The following is a 14838-nucleotide window of genomic DNA, read 5'->3' on the forward strand; positions in this document are numbered from 1 at the left end:
CCATAAGTTATGTTCATTCACGAAATAATTTTGGGCCCCCTTCAAGCTCAGCCCGATCCAATTGGGAGGTTTGGGGTGTGGCAGTTACGTTCCTTCACAAAATGAATGAATCCAAATCGAATGATTGCGCAAACTGCGTGGATTAGCGAGTCATATCGTAGTTTTCACTCCCATGTCGTCGAATGACACGGCTTGAACTCAAATCGAACATGTTTCCAGACCTAATGTTACTTCACGAAGTTCTGAATGAGTTTAAAATTTGATGTTTAATTTATTTATTCGATTGCCAAGCCTTCCACACATTGCATCTTGAAATAAAGGTATAAAATTGTATTATACCTCGCGGACCGGCTGGAAAGTCGTCGCGGACCGGCACCGGTCCGCGGACCGGCGGTTGAGAACCACTGAGCTACACTACTACTTTGTAGGCCTACCACTGCTATTTTTGTATGCGGGACAGCAGAGACCGAAAATGCACTTAATTGTCAAGAATTGGCCTCTTACATTTGACATCGAACCAGTTCATCCTAATATTCTCCACATGAGTCGCTTGTTGACAGTCCACCTCTACATATAAAGCTCTGCGTTATGAATAAATTATTTAAGGCAATATCAACTGAAAGCAACTGTTTCTATAATACCTCACATAGGCTCACATAGGCCTTGTCAATAAAAAATAAGCCTACTGATAGAATTGATGATTCACAGATTCGGCAACTCGTCAAAGATAGGCGCATGAGTGAGTCAATCTCAGAATTAGAAGAAATACGTGGTTATCATTTGGAAATATTGTCATGGAATTTATTGGGAATACACGCGTAGAAAAGTATATCGAGATTGCCCAGAAGCTATTGGAAGCTACAATGAACTCGTTTGCATCATGAGCATCAAATTACATTTTTTGCATAGCCATCTTGCTAATTTCCCGGAAAATCTTTGCATTGTCTGGTCAAAGTCAGCGATGAGCAAGTATAAAGTATCCACCGGGATCTAAAGGTGATGGAGGTAAAATACAAAGGAATATGGAACTAACATATGTGAGCTGACTATTGCTGCACTATGAAGCGAGACAGCCCACAGCTTGAAGAGCTATAAGAGTAAAATTGTACCCAAAACTCGCATTTCATTTGTCCTGCAGATGCAATATCAGTTTAAATGAAGAAAATAGAACACTACAAATGTTTATTTCAAGACCATCGAGTTACATTCGTTTGTTTGTAGTACTTAAAATGCTTCATACAATAATCACAGAGTTTGAAATGTGGTACTTTTTTGTGAGCTAGGGGACAAAGTGTGTGTGTGGGGGGGGGATGTTATTCCCTGAATACCCTTGGTTACATCGGAAATTACATCGGGATGGGGCAATTTGGCGGAAGTGGTTCCGTAATGTAGTGGTCATCGCGGCTGCTTATCAAGCAGATATCTAGAGTTCTAGATATCCCTTAGGAACAACACAAACGAACAACAACCACTGAGAGCGAAGCAGAGTATGACGTAACTCATCATATGAGCGTGACAGCCCAGAAACTTCGCCCACTTTCTATCATCTACTGTATGTTGATTGCCATGAGGATATCTTAAAGCAGTGAAGAGAGGTTTATTAATTTCATCGCGGAGATCTGGTCAAATAGCAACTCCGTCGATACAGCGTATAACGCTCTGGTAAGGGCGCGGCGGTAACCTGCCTCATGATGGAGATGCCGAATCCAACAACGTTTTGATCATCATACTTCTGAACCTGCAATGATGGCGATGAATAGAGAGTTGTAGACAGTTGACGTTGTGACTTCGCACTGCGCCCACGTATAGCGAGGCCTCTACATTGATTGATCAATTACTCGCTGTAGGTCGGCAGATACGGAATCATAATAAGAAATATTGGTCTGATGTTTCTGACTACTGTAGTCGAAAACATCATTAATACCACTATCAACAACGACATCGTTAACCTTGCGAAATTCAATAACGTAAGGATAGTTCTCCGCAGCTCTCCGCAGTTTCGTATGTACTAGTATAGGGCCCTGTGGATAAAGTCGGTATAGGCCAACCTCAGCTTTCGTAGGTATCACCCACTGGTTTGGAAACCCCTGTAAAATTGTTCTTTAAAAAACGCCTTTCTTGCCCATGAGAGAATCATCCGATGTCATTTTAAGCATTAGGAAATTCGTTGGCAGAGATTAAGCGAATCACGAATTCACGATACCATCGAAATACACAACCTTGCAAACTGCATTAACGTTTAGCAGCTGCCATATTCAAAATAGAGAGGGCAGAAATTATGAGCGCTAAACTTCAGCAGAATGATGTATCTACCTACAATTCTACATTTTTTTGCTGCCATGTTGTAATCGAGAGCCTATTGCGTACTGTTGTAGCAACGTGATGTATGATGTAATATGATCTTTTGGGCGTTTTTTTTTTGACATGTCAAAATTTGTCAAAATTTTGTCCAAATTGTAGTGTTAGGTCAAAATTTGTCAAAATCTTTCATAAAGTCAAAATTTTTTGACGTCTGCATTTCGTTTGTTTCGTAGATTTTGCACTGTCGGTGAACTTATCATTTGATATTTTACAGCTTGTAGCCTATTTTATAGGCCTACCGTTGTAAACGGCTAATTGTCCGCTCATTGTGAATCATAAACGGTCAAATACAACAAGTAGGTAAACATGGTGTTATGGTCAACATACCGCAATATCCAAACTGAAGAAAGACTTCTTGCGCATTGCATCATTCTTATATTAAGAAGCGCATGATGAAAGATTGTGATGTAGACAACATTTTCAGAATGAAGCAACACGGTGTGTCACCAGCAGTGTAGGCACAACTTGAGTGTTGTCAGCCAACAACTGCTGCTGTTGAACGTCCTTGGCAAGCTTCTTAGTAAGGACATGCACTTTCCACCCAAGAATGTAGGAAAGTATCTCTCGTGGTACTACAATTTTTTTAAATTATTTCTACAATAACACATATTGTAACCACATGGAATTCTTCATAGGGCCAGATTTCGTTCAAACATTGTTTTTTCGTTTAAAAGTGTCCTGTTTCTAAGCCAAAAACGTTTTTTCAGGCCAAACTATTGCGTTCGGACAGTCAGTTCCGACCAGAAATGCAGATAAGTGGTACAATTTTAACATTACGTGGAAAAACACCTAATTTGCATACGTTAGGTCAAAATTTGGTCGAAATTCAGTTTTTTAGGTCAAAATTATCCTATTTATAGTTCAAAAAAACCGCCCCAATGATCATTATCATGATCAATGGTCATGGTCACGACCAAGCAGTGCGTGTGGTGTACTCCGAAAGACATAATTTATGATACCCCTACGTGAGTGTTTTTCAGCAGTACCAGTTCAGCTGTAACAGATTGAGCTTAATGCTACTGACAAGGTAGCAATGGATTATATTTTATATATTGTCAGCTTATGTAAGTATATTCCATTTTCGGATGCCATCAGGCGTACAGGCAATAACTCATAATCAGCAACGAAGTGCCTTGTGCCCAGAGTAACGACTTGTTTATAAGCAGTTACCCAAAATATGGAAGTACATGGTTAGCCAACATAATATCGTAAGGAGGTTGCTGAACGACGAAAGACGGAAAGACGGCTATGATCACATCATTCCCTTTCTGTATAGTTCGATGGCGAGGAAACGATTGTAAATGTGAAGTCGCAAAAAGGAATTAACATTATTAAGATACATTTTCCGTAAAATTGGGTATCGAAGCATGCGAAAGCCAAGTAGGCTATTATATAGGCTTACCATACGTCCTCTTTTAAGAGGATTTGTCCTCTTTTTTGACTTTTTTGAATGTGTCCTCGAAGGACGCCCTTTTGTCCTCTTTTTTGAGATTTTGTCCTCTTTTTTGAAAATTTAGGTCAGATTTAGAGGAAACTGCGAGTGATATGCCACAAATTAGCGCAGAAGTGAAGCTCCGGCGGGTATAACGGAGGGAAAAGCGGTGATTTTAGCTCTGAGCGAAAAGAATACCTTTTTTTTTTTTTAGTCATCCACCTGGCAATGTGGAGAGAAAAACGTTATTTTGAGCTCTGAGCGGAAGTGATGACCTTTTTTTTTTAGTCAACCGATCACGAAGTGGCAAAAATTTACCGGTTTTTGAGAATTCTTCTCCAGTTTTCAGTTTTGCATGTCTGAAATTTCTGAAAAAGTGTCCTCTTTTTACATTTCCAAAATATGGTAAGCCTACTATTATATTCATTATTCGAGACCCAAAGGACGTTGCTGTTTCGCTTTACTGTCACATAAAACGCTTCGCGGGATATAATTGGCCGGTGAGAAGGTTTGAAACCCTCCCATAGATGCTCTTCTTGAAGGTCGATGCGATTGCATGGACTATTTCGAAATGATGAATGAATGGCTACAAGAATGACTTGGAGGGTAAATCCATATCATTTTTGTGAAGAAAGGATAGAGCATCCCCAAATTGAAATATGACTGGCAGATTCTCCGAATTTAGACCTCTTGACAAAAAACACGCCGTAGCAAGCAACGGTGTAACAAACAACAAACACGTACCTTGCTAAAATGAAACAGGAAGACTAAAACGGGTCCGTATCGAGACGAGATTGATAGCCCCACTATATATAATATAATCACTAATCAACCAATGCTCAATTCGTGTTTCAGTGCAAAACCGAAAGCACGCCCACTGTCCATTCGAAGAGATTGGATGGTTCGAGATTGGATGAGCCATATGACGCCAAAACAAGTGATGCTCGTCGACAAAAGGACACGCCAACTTCTTGCTGAATTCCGTATACCCTACTTTGCTGAATCAGTAATAAAAACGACCAATGTAGTGTAGGCCTTATCTGACTTTTATCTTTTTTTCGTTCACTTGCAAAAATATACATCAACTATAATATGTTAATGTTTTCTAGCAAAATGTGGTGAGAAATATTATTGGTATAATTTCAAAATTCCCGAAATTCTGAGCTCCTTGAAAAGTTTGGATATTCTCTCGTCCAGGGGTCTCAAACTCAAATGTAATCGCGGGCCAATTGTCTAGTTTTTGATGACGCCGATGGCCGCAGGATCGACAATAAGGGTATTCAATGTCTTCTACGGCTCATGTTTTATCATCATGAATAGGCAATATGAAATAATAGCAGATGTTCCACTGCATCGTAGCGTCTGAAAGTAATGTGATACTGAAGTTCGGTTTTTCAGGTTTTTGGAGCAATTTTACAGTGATTTTATGTTTTAATTCTAAATCAAGATATGTAGCACTTAAATATTGTCAATTACTTAAACATTCAAAATTTCGACGCGGACCGCACAAAAAATTCTCGTGGCCCCCGTATTTGGGACCTCTTCTCTAGCCCTATCAAATATTGTTTCCACTTTGTCACAAGCAACCATACACCGGCAATATCTTAATGTCGATGTATTATTTCATGCGTTTTAAAAATATGGCTCATCAATAACGTGATTGAATCGTGACTTACTGAATATATTCCCAGTATCGATTGTCGGCGGTACATTTGCATATTGTTTACATTTACATATTACTAAGGAGAACTAGAAAACAGCATGGAATGATGTAGGCCTAACTGTTCATTTTCATGTCAATGCTTCCTATGTAAATTGAGCTCTGGTAATGCCGCGTTGTTTTGTTCACTGCCTATGTTGATTACCTCACACATAATAGCGTGAGTGCAGCCCGAAACAGTTCGAGATATTCATTAGCAGCACTGCATTCTACCGGCGATAGGTTGGACTCACTGCAACTGACAACGGAATAATGGATACTTCAGTATTACCGTCGTATGTAACAGTCACCCATCCAAATAAGAAGGGATATTTTCGAATGGCGCCAGGCACTGACGTGAACATTGAATCGGCAGTGAAGTATGAGGCCTGCCGGAACGACTTATTTATATGCAGTTACCCAAAATGTGGGAGTACATGGTTGCATAATGTCGTGTGGAGACTGTTGAACGATGGCGATGGACTTCCTGGCCATTTCAATGATCACATTCCCTTTCTAGAGTTCGATGGTGAAGAAGCGATTGGAAACGTACAGCCGCAAAGGGGGATTAAAATTATCAAGACACATTTACCGTACAGTTGGGTACCGAAGCATGCCGAAGCCAAGTACATTTTCATTGTTCGAGAGCCAAAGGACGTTATTGTTTCGCTTTATTACCATATAAAAGGCTTTGCGGGATCAGGGACATCTAAAACTAGTTCTAGATATGTCTTTGATGGTTATAATTGGTCGGAGGGAAGGTTTGAAACTCTGGTAGATGCCTTTCTCGAAGGACGATGTGATTGCATGGATTACTTTGAAATGATAGATGAATGGCTACAAGAAGGAATGGGGGAGTCTCTACACATCATTTTGTACGAAGAAATGATGTATCATCCCGAAAATGAAATAATGAGACTGGCGGAATTTCTGAATGAAGACCTCTCGACAAAAAAGCATACCTTTGTGAGTGACATTACAAAAAACACATCTCTCGCTAAAATGAAAGAGGAAGACAAAAAGTGGGTCAGTATCGAGTTTGATGTCACGACTAGAGCCCCACCGATAACAGATTTCCGAGTTGATATATTTAACTAGCACTTTCAGCGATAACTCCGATATATATTAAGCCGATATTCATGACCCTGTTGTAACGTCACGAAAAGTGGCGATATTTTTTACCTGTAATGACCGATACCTATATTTCTTTCAAAGTGAGATATCGACTCGTATGAACCGAAAATCGGCCGGGATCTAGTCTCGACTATAGCTATAGCTATAATCAACCAATGATCAATTCATGTTTCAGTACAAAGCCAACAGAACGGCACCATTTATTCGAAAAGGAATAGTTGGAGATTGGAAAAACCACATGACGCCAGAGCAAGCGATTCGCGTCGACAAAAGGACACGCCAACTTCTCGATAAATACCCTAAAATACTCAAGACATGGAATTCCTTGATTAATTAGGATAAGCGACCAAGTACATGTGCAATTGTACATAGGGCCTACATTATTCCAACCATATTTCATAGGCAAATGCCCTATGCCGGGGACGGGCAACTTCCCCGGTCGGCGGGCCGGATTACAGAATTATTTTACATTATTCGCGTATTCATCCACCTATACAACGAATAAATCGTATTTAATGTAAACTTTATGTTGAAAGCATGGAGACCAAAAACAGTATTTAACAAATTTATCAACAATAACTGTTGAAGTCAAATAGACATCTGTGCTGGTCCGTCAAAGTTGTCAACGAGTTCTTTGCAGGTAGGGTTGCATTTAAAGCAAATGGTTGTTTAAAACATATTTTAAACAGTGTTTTAAACAAACGCCTTCTTAAAAAAAATTAAATTTTTTTTCAAGTTTTAAAATTATGCCATAATTGCGTAAATACTTTTTAGAAAACATGTTGTATGAGCCTACGGACTATTGCCAATGGATTTAGCCGACGTACGTCGATATGGATGGTTGGAACCCTCAAAATAGTCGGTTCAACCGTTATAGTACAGATATTTCGTAAAAGGAGCTATAATTACTCTATATTTTCAATTGTCAATGTTAATACGTTATGACGTCACAATTGAATATTCGTGACGTCATGGCTTTAAAAATAAAACAATCAAAAACATGTTTTAAATTAGGGCCTTGTTTTAAACGTGTTTGTTTTTAATTGATTTTTGTTTTTAAATGCAACCCTAGTTTGACATGCGATCAAAAACTGGACTCCGACGCAGCGAACGCCAGAGTTTGCAAGACAATGAACGAAAAATACTGGGCGACTGGTATTTTGAGAGTGGAGATGGGAAAGATGACCTCTTTTAAGTAGGGCTGGGCAAAATCGAGTACCTTAGTGATTCGATTCTGAATCACGTATTTTGCATCAAGTCGAGTCGAGTATTCGAGTATCACTCGTTATGACGTCATACTGAGTGTCACACACATAATGTAATATGTCCGATTTCAAATATGCACCTTTTATGCCACCACAAAGAATACAATGCCTGCTGCCCATTACATTAAAGATGCTTTGGTATTTTTGAACCATAGCGATTTCATTGCTCTTTGTGACAATGTTGTGAGATGATCAGGACTTTTGAAATGAGTTGTTTCCAGTACCGTTCGTAGCTTTGTACTATATGTTTCATATGCTGCGATACGGCCAATCGAGGTTTCGAGGCCTCCGCACTGGAAAATAGTATCGAAGCTATATTTCCCGTTGATTAATTTACTTTCAGCGGGGAGGAGCTCATAATTTCAGTACTCGAAAAAAATCGTCTTTTACTACTCGAATCGAATCATTGAAATTAATACTCGATTCAGATTCGAATACTCGAATCATTGTGCCCAACCCTCCTTTTAAGTCAACATAGTATCATTGTTCGATAGATTTTCAAAATCACCAGTTTTCTTTTCTGGTATTAGAGCTTTCAGAATTTTTGTCAGATCTCAAAATATGATAACCCTTCATTTCTAAACTGCAAAATTCCATTGACAAAACTGCTGCGACCCGGGATTGAACCGGAGACGTTCAATTCTTCAGTCTGACGCTCTCCCGACAAAGCTATCGCGGCGGCCGAGCGGCCAGTCCGGGGCTCGAACCCGCGACCTTAGCGTTATCAGCACGATGCTCTTACCAACTGAGCTAACCGGCAGACGGTCCAAATGTCAAAATGATTAAATCCACAATGATGGCGATTAAATAGGGAGTTGTTGAGGGTTAACCGCGTGACTTCACACATGCGGCACATGCGCTCTACGTTAAATTGCCGGTTACAGCAGTGGTTCTCAACCGCCAGTCTGCGTCAACTCTCCTGCAGATACACCAGATGTATTACGATTTTTTATTACAATTTTTAAGTGCAAGATGTTGAGAGGGGAAGCGAGAGTCTTCTTCATCGAGCCGAAACACAGAAAAACAGACAGCAACCATGATGATGATACAAAAGAAAATGCATGCACAACACGGCACTTGTATCGGATAGGAATGATCCTTACGGCCTTACATGTCAATTAGTTTTACCACAACCAGATCAAACAGGCAATCTAAAAATATGGATGATAGCAGCAAACATAAGAAATTTGAAGAAATGTCTGAGCTTAAGCAGGGCAACAGTGTTACTACAAGATGTAATCAATTTAATCCCACAGCCTCACATCATCAACTGAAATATCATCAATTGAAATATCATCAATTGAAACATCGATACATGACTGACTGACTGACCAACTTAACTGTTACAAAATTATACAACGTAGGATTCTCAGTAGCCGCCGGGTAGTTCCGTAGTGTAGTGGTCATCACGTCTGCTTCACACGCAGAAGGTCCTGGGTTCGAGCCCCAGCGGAACTACTGCGACTTTTTAAATGATGAATTGCGATGAATGCAGATTCGAGACCAAATGTGCGTATTGCAATTAGATTTCATCATTTTTTTTCGCGCTCAAGCTAACATACTCAGCAAACGACGACGACGACTAGTCATTATTTTTGTGTGTGGTTGCATTCATTATTTATTATTGCTTGGTTGCTTCGACATTCTCCTATCTGTTGATTACATCGCATTGTGTCTTGTGTATTTCATTTATGTTATGTGTCTTGAGCGGATAAAATAATACAACCACCAATTATAGCATTTTTATCGTTATTTCTATGCCCTGAATATTTCGGTTTGGTGACACCATGCTCTCGAGTTTTAGTGAATATTAACGAAGGATTTTTAAAAATCAGAGTAACAAACAATACGTTTGCGATAAGTTGGAAACATGCTTTTCGAGTGTAACGCTAAACCTCGCATGAAATAGTATTCAATTCATTGTTTTTTCGACGGTGACTATGAAGTCATTACAAATAAAAACTTCGCGTTAAGATGGGTAGGCCTACACGACGGAGTAATGTTGGCGGCTCACTGTATACCGCTTTGCGCTCGCGAAAATTAGATTAATGTACTTAGACGTTACACCCTGCACGATGCACCCACCCTGCATTCTGCCACAAACGGATGATGTAATATGCGGTATGTATGCAGATTGCAGAACATACCTCACGCAAGCGTGATCAATCTTTATATATCGCCAATTGGCAGCGTGAAGTTCCGTAGTGTAGTGGTTATCACGTCTGCTTAACACGCAGAAGGTCCTGGGTTCAAGCCCCAGCGGAACTAGTTTTACAATTTTTCCTTGTTTCATTTACTACAAATTTTAGTGCATGTAAATTCACGTTTCACTACTTCTAGTTTTGGACCACGCGAAATTGCGCAGGATAGTGTGCCAATTATCGTCAGTATATCTTTTCAATGTTTCGGAACGACTGACAAACAGCAGTATATATTATAATATGAATGAAATATTTTACGATTATAAAAGAACTCCTTCTGTCGGCAATAATCAGAAAAATTATGTACACTAGAGAAGAAATAGGCTTCCGTTGATTGTCGAATCAATGGCCTTCTTGAAGTCAATTATTCTGCGGAATATAGTCCTACCTACATACTCATTGGTGATTAAAATTTCGATTGTTACATTCACCCTATTGTATGGTGCTTATAAACTAAAGTACGAACAGTGAAGTAGGCCTAGGTGCACATTAGTGAAAATTTGGAGTCATATACGTGCTGTAAATTTGCAGTCGAAGTATGGATTAATATTATCGCAATGTAGAAAGTAGAATGTCTAGCTCAGCGATAAATATGAGTTATAACAAACAGTGTTATCTCTTCAGTGTGCGCGATTGCTACCTATCTATATCTTATGGGTTCGGTAAGGCGTTTGACTTGAGTGGCAGCGAATCATTGCAAGTTCGCACATGCTTCATTTCATGCCATGCAAGATTCTAACGTATGTAATGTGAATCTGTTTGGTCTCATGCGTGTGCTAGTAGTGTGTTGTGAACCTTAGGTGGAAGTACCTAGGACTACCAGTTTTGTCGAACTTTACATATTGCTATAACTTACTTACTTCCCAATATAGGATAGCGAATTTGACAACTTCCCTCTTGGATTTTTTCCTGAATATGCGGGTCACGTGGAAAATTATCTCTAGAGAGGCATGTCGGCAAGAGTAATTCCGTAGTGTAGTGGTCATCACGTCTGCTTTACACGCAGAAGGTCCTGGGTTCCAGCCCCAGCGGAACTATCATTGTTATTTCAACTGTAGCATTCTTTTCGGTATCGGTGATGATAAGCAGAGTATAGAAAATGCCACACACAGTGATTTCGAAAAAGCATCCACATTTTTCATGTGTAGCTAATAAAATATTAGAGAAGAATGTCAGTTTCCTATACAAGATTCACGTTGGTTGTTCGAAGATAATTATAATTTACTTTGAAACTTGCACCTACAGTAGCGTACACCTACAACTAATGTCGGCGAAGCATATTATGACGTCACAGATCCAATGAGTGGGACTTTAGATAACTAACTGGGAGCTGTGCCTGTTTTCTATCATATATTCTGTATAGTGCACGGGCAGGCAACTTCTCCAGTCGGCAGGCCGGATTTAAAAAAATTAAGTACTTGGCGGGCCGGATTTCCGAATCGACACAAAAATCGCGTATATACACTTATACAAGGAATAAACCGTATCTAATGTAAGCTTCAAGTTTAAACTATAGAGACCAAAAACAGTATTTATATTGGATTATTAACTTACTTCAATAGCTGAAGAAGTCGATGAGGCATCTGTGGTCCATCAAGGTTGCATGTCAGACGTAGAAACCCTTGGGAAAGGTTGCACGTGAATGTCAGTTAGATTGTTAATGTTCATGGTCGAAAATGTTTGCTTGCAAATGTAGGTAGACCCGCGGGTTACATTATTATGAAAAACCGAAAACTGTCTGCGGGCCACTCAAAATCTCGTCGCGGGCCGTATGATGCCCGCCCCTGGTATAGTGTATAATGCATACATTGAATATGTTGCTTGTCGTGAATACATTTTAAAGCAGTGAAAAGAGATTGAATAAATTCATTTCGGTTAGTTATCTATAGTGGTACACAGCACCGTAACTGCCGCACCCCAAACCCCCCAATTGGGGGGGGGCGAGCTCGAAGGGTGCCCAAAATTTTTTCGTGAATTAGCATAAATCATAGAGTATTTTTTGAAAATTTATGCAATGTTTTCAAATTAAAGTATAGCCATGTATCTTTATTATTGGGTATTGGGCCATTACCGCGCCACGACCCACCAAGACATACAATCAAGCTTTAGGCCATATAACATGCGACTCCAAGAAGTGTGCCAGAACGATCGGCAGCGGAAAAACCTTGGCCCAAAGGGTCTATGCCCTTATGCTGATCAAAGACTTCGTTATATATACATAATACATATAGGTTTAATTGTCCATAGGCGCCTAAACGACTGACGCCGAATGTTCCTGTCTTTGCAATCTGAACCTCACAAGACAAATACCATCCCACTGGGAAAAATTTTATGCCAGTGAAGAAATACCAATTTGAAATCGTGTGCGTTTCTTAGTTTAGAAGCCTACGTTTGGGCGATTCTATATTTTTTGATATAGCAGACTGGACGTTACGAAATAACATCATGTAACGAAGTCATATCAACGGGTCCGCCCGCCCGAAGATGTTTAATCATTATTCACGGGCCCTCCCGTTTTCAAGACACTTCACTCAGCTCTACCGGTAAATCTAATTACGTGAGTAGAGAGGCCAATAAATTGATAGCATATGCAATCGCCGATCTGATTGACCGATTTTATCATAAATTATCGAAAATTTTCGCGCTTCGCGCTGGCTCACAATACAGTACAGATGATTTCATGACAAACGCGAACAACGTGATGGGGGGTCGTTTCATCACCCTATGGGAGCCCAAGACCCACGTTTTTTGGGGCCTGACGAGGTGATATTTCGTTCCTACCAACGGGTATACGCCCGAAGATGTTTAATTATTATTGAGTGGTCCTACCTTTTCAAACACACCTCACTCAGCTCTACCGGCAAATCTGATTACGTGAGCAGAGATAAGATAAAAATTGATGATAATATATATGCAATTCCCGATCATACTGACCGATTCAGTCATTAATTCGAGAAATTTCCCGCGCTTCCCCCCCCCCCAGAAGTTCGGTCTATAACCCTATGGGGGGCCCACGACCAAAGTTTTTTGGGGGCTGGCGAAGTGCTGTTACGGCCCTGGTGGTACAGTACGGGAGCTGCGTCTGTTCTCTATCACAGGGCTCTTCAACCGGGTATATCGTAGACCCCTGGCCCTAGGTGTACCATAACTTTTAAAGGGTGTACCACTCGAATGGGGTGTACTAGGGTGTACGAAATCCGCATTACAATGGGCCGATGACTTGGCAAGTCAATGCTTCAAAAATGTTGACTAGATTTGCAATATCGTACAATGTTCATATCAACTGCACGCAGCATGTAAGCTACATTCCTTTTGTGATGTCATATGCAAATGTTTCTCATCATTTAACCGTCGGTAATGTGGACATATTGGTTTTGGAGTAGAGTAGGGTGAAGCTAACATGTGTTATTGTGTTTAGCTTTCAATATCTATCAATATATCTCGAGAAAACAGCTGCGATAGCTCAGACATGTTGAATTGGTACTTCCTGCGAGATTCTTATAAATAGCGCAGTGTAGGCTACATAACAGCATGTAACAAAATTTTGAAGAAGTTTTAGTTGGCTAAAAATTTTACGTATTGTGCTTTAATATTCCAAACTAATTACCAAAATACCAAAAAATTTTCTGAAGTGTCTCAAATTTTGAAGAAATGTCAATTTTTCTAATTTTTGATTTTACTCATAATTGCTCCGTACTAATCACAATAATTCTTTATTGGACGTACGAAAACGCTAATGAAAGGATAATATGGACAAATACAGCTTACTCAAACTCATGCATCAAGTAACAATGCAACACTTAAAAATTGGTCATAATTGTGAAATGAGAAATCTTGTTGGACCACAAATAATAATTGCAAGGCCACAGCCAGCGGGGTCTCGAGGGTGGGGTTTGAGTACCACTGTGTTAGATGGTGGTGCGGAATCCTGGAGCCCTGATTAGTATTTAGAATTTCCTATACATTGCAGTCTCGCTCATCGTTATTTCGATTAAGTCGAGCGATGCTGCTGTAAAACAATAATTATGTGATGGTCGTCTACATCAGTGGTTCTCAATCGCCGGTCCGCCTGGTATATTACAATTTTACACTTTCATTTCAAGATGCAATATGTTGAAGGCTTTTCCATCGATAAAATAAATAAAACATCAAATTTTAAACTGATTCATAACTTCGCAAGGTAGCATGTTCGATTTGACTTGAAGTTCAAGCCGTGTCATTTGACGACATGCGAATGACAGGTAAAAACTGACTCGCTAAACCGCGCAGTTTGTGCGATCATTCGTTTTCGATTCATTCATTTTGTATAGAACCGTAACTGCCGCACCACAAATCCACAATTGGAACGGGGCCGAGTTTGAAGAGGCCCTAAATTATCTCGTGAATGAACATGAGTAAGAGTATTTTTTTGAAACTTTATCCAACTTTTATCAATTTTTTCGCGCTTTGCGCGATTTAGTGTCACTGACTGTCTTGATTATTGGGTCCCCATCCCCAACGAAATACGCATGATCTGTAGAAATATGCATTTCGGCGTCAGCCATTATACCGCTCCACGACGGATCATCACCAAATGAAGTTTATGCTAACATGAGACTTAGAAAAGTGTGCCGAAATATTCGGTAGCGAGAGAACCTTGGCCGAAAAGGACTGCCCTCTGTTGATTGAAAACTTCAATGTATGTATGTCTTATTGTCCATAAGCGCCTATATGGCTGGCCATGAATCTCGCTGTCCTGGCAATCTG

General features: G+C 39.9%; 1 protein-coding gene and 4 non-coding genes across 5 annotated transcripts; 4 read left to right on the top strand and 1 right to left on the bottom strand.

Moving 5' to 3' along the window:
• The first annotated feature begins 4655 nt into the window (after positions 1 to 4655).
• LOC145447261 (sulfotransferase ssu-1-like) lies at positions 4656 to 8118 on the top strand. The gene is made up of 2 exons (XM_080325676.1): positions 4656 to 6518; positions 6802 to 8118. The coding sequence occupies exons 1-2, from the start codon at positions 5766 to 5768 to the stop codon at positions 6961 to 6963; spliced, it is 915 nt and encodes a 304-aa protein (XP_080181802.1). The 5' UTR covers positions 4656 to 5765; the 3' UTR covers positions 6964 to 8118.
• Positions 8119 to 8577: 459 nt separating this feature from the next.
• Positions 8578 to 8651, bottom strand: Trnai-gau (transfer RNA isoleucine (anticodon GAU)). Its single transcript has one exon. It is a non-coding gene; the product is annotated as a tRNA-Ile (tRNA).
• Positions 8652 to 9276: 625 nt separating this feature from the next.
• Trnav-cac (transfer RNA valine (anticodon CAC)) lies at positions 9277 to 9349 on the top strand. The gene has a single exon. It is a non-coding gene; the product is annotated as a tRNA-Val (tRNA).
• Positions 9350 to 10086: 737 nt separating this feature from the next.
• Positions 10087 to 10159, top strand: Trnav-aac (transfer RNA valine (anticodon AAC)). Its single transcript has one exon. It is a non-coding gene; the product is annotated as a tRNA-Val (tRNA).
• An 897-nt stretch (positions 10160 to 11056) lies between these two features.
• On the top strand, positions 11057 to 11129 carry Trnav-uac (transfer RNA valine (anticodon UAC)). Its single transcript has one exon. It is a non-coding gene; the product is annotated as a tRNA-Val (tRNA).
• Positions 11130 to 14838: the final 3709 nt, after the last annotated feature.

This window comes from Botryllus schlosseri, chromosome 9 (genome assembly GCF_051294905.1).
Source record: "Botryllus schlosseri isolate E-star chromosome 9, Bs_hap1, whole genome shotgun sequence".
Classification (NCBI taxonomy): Eukaryota; Metazoa; Chordata; class Ascidiacea; order Stolidobranchia; family Styelidae; genus Botryllus; species Botryllus schlosseri.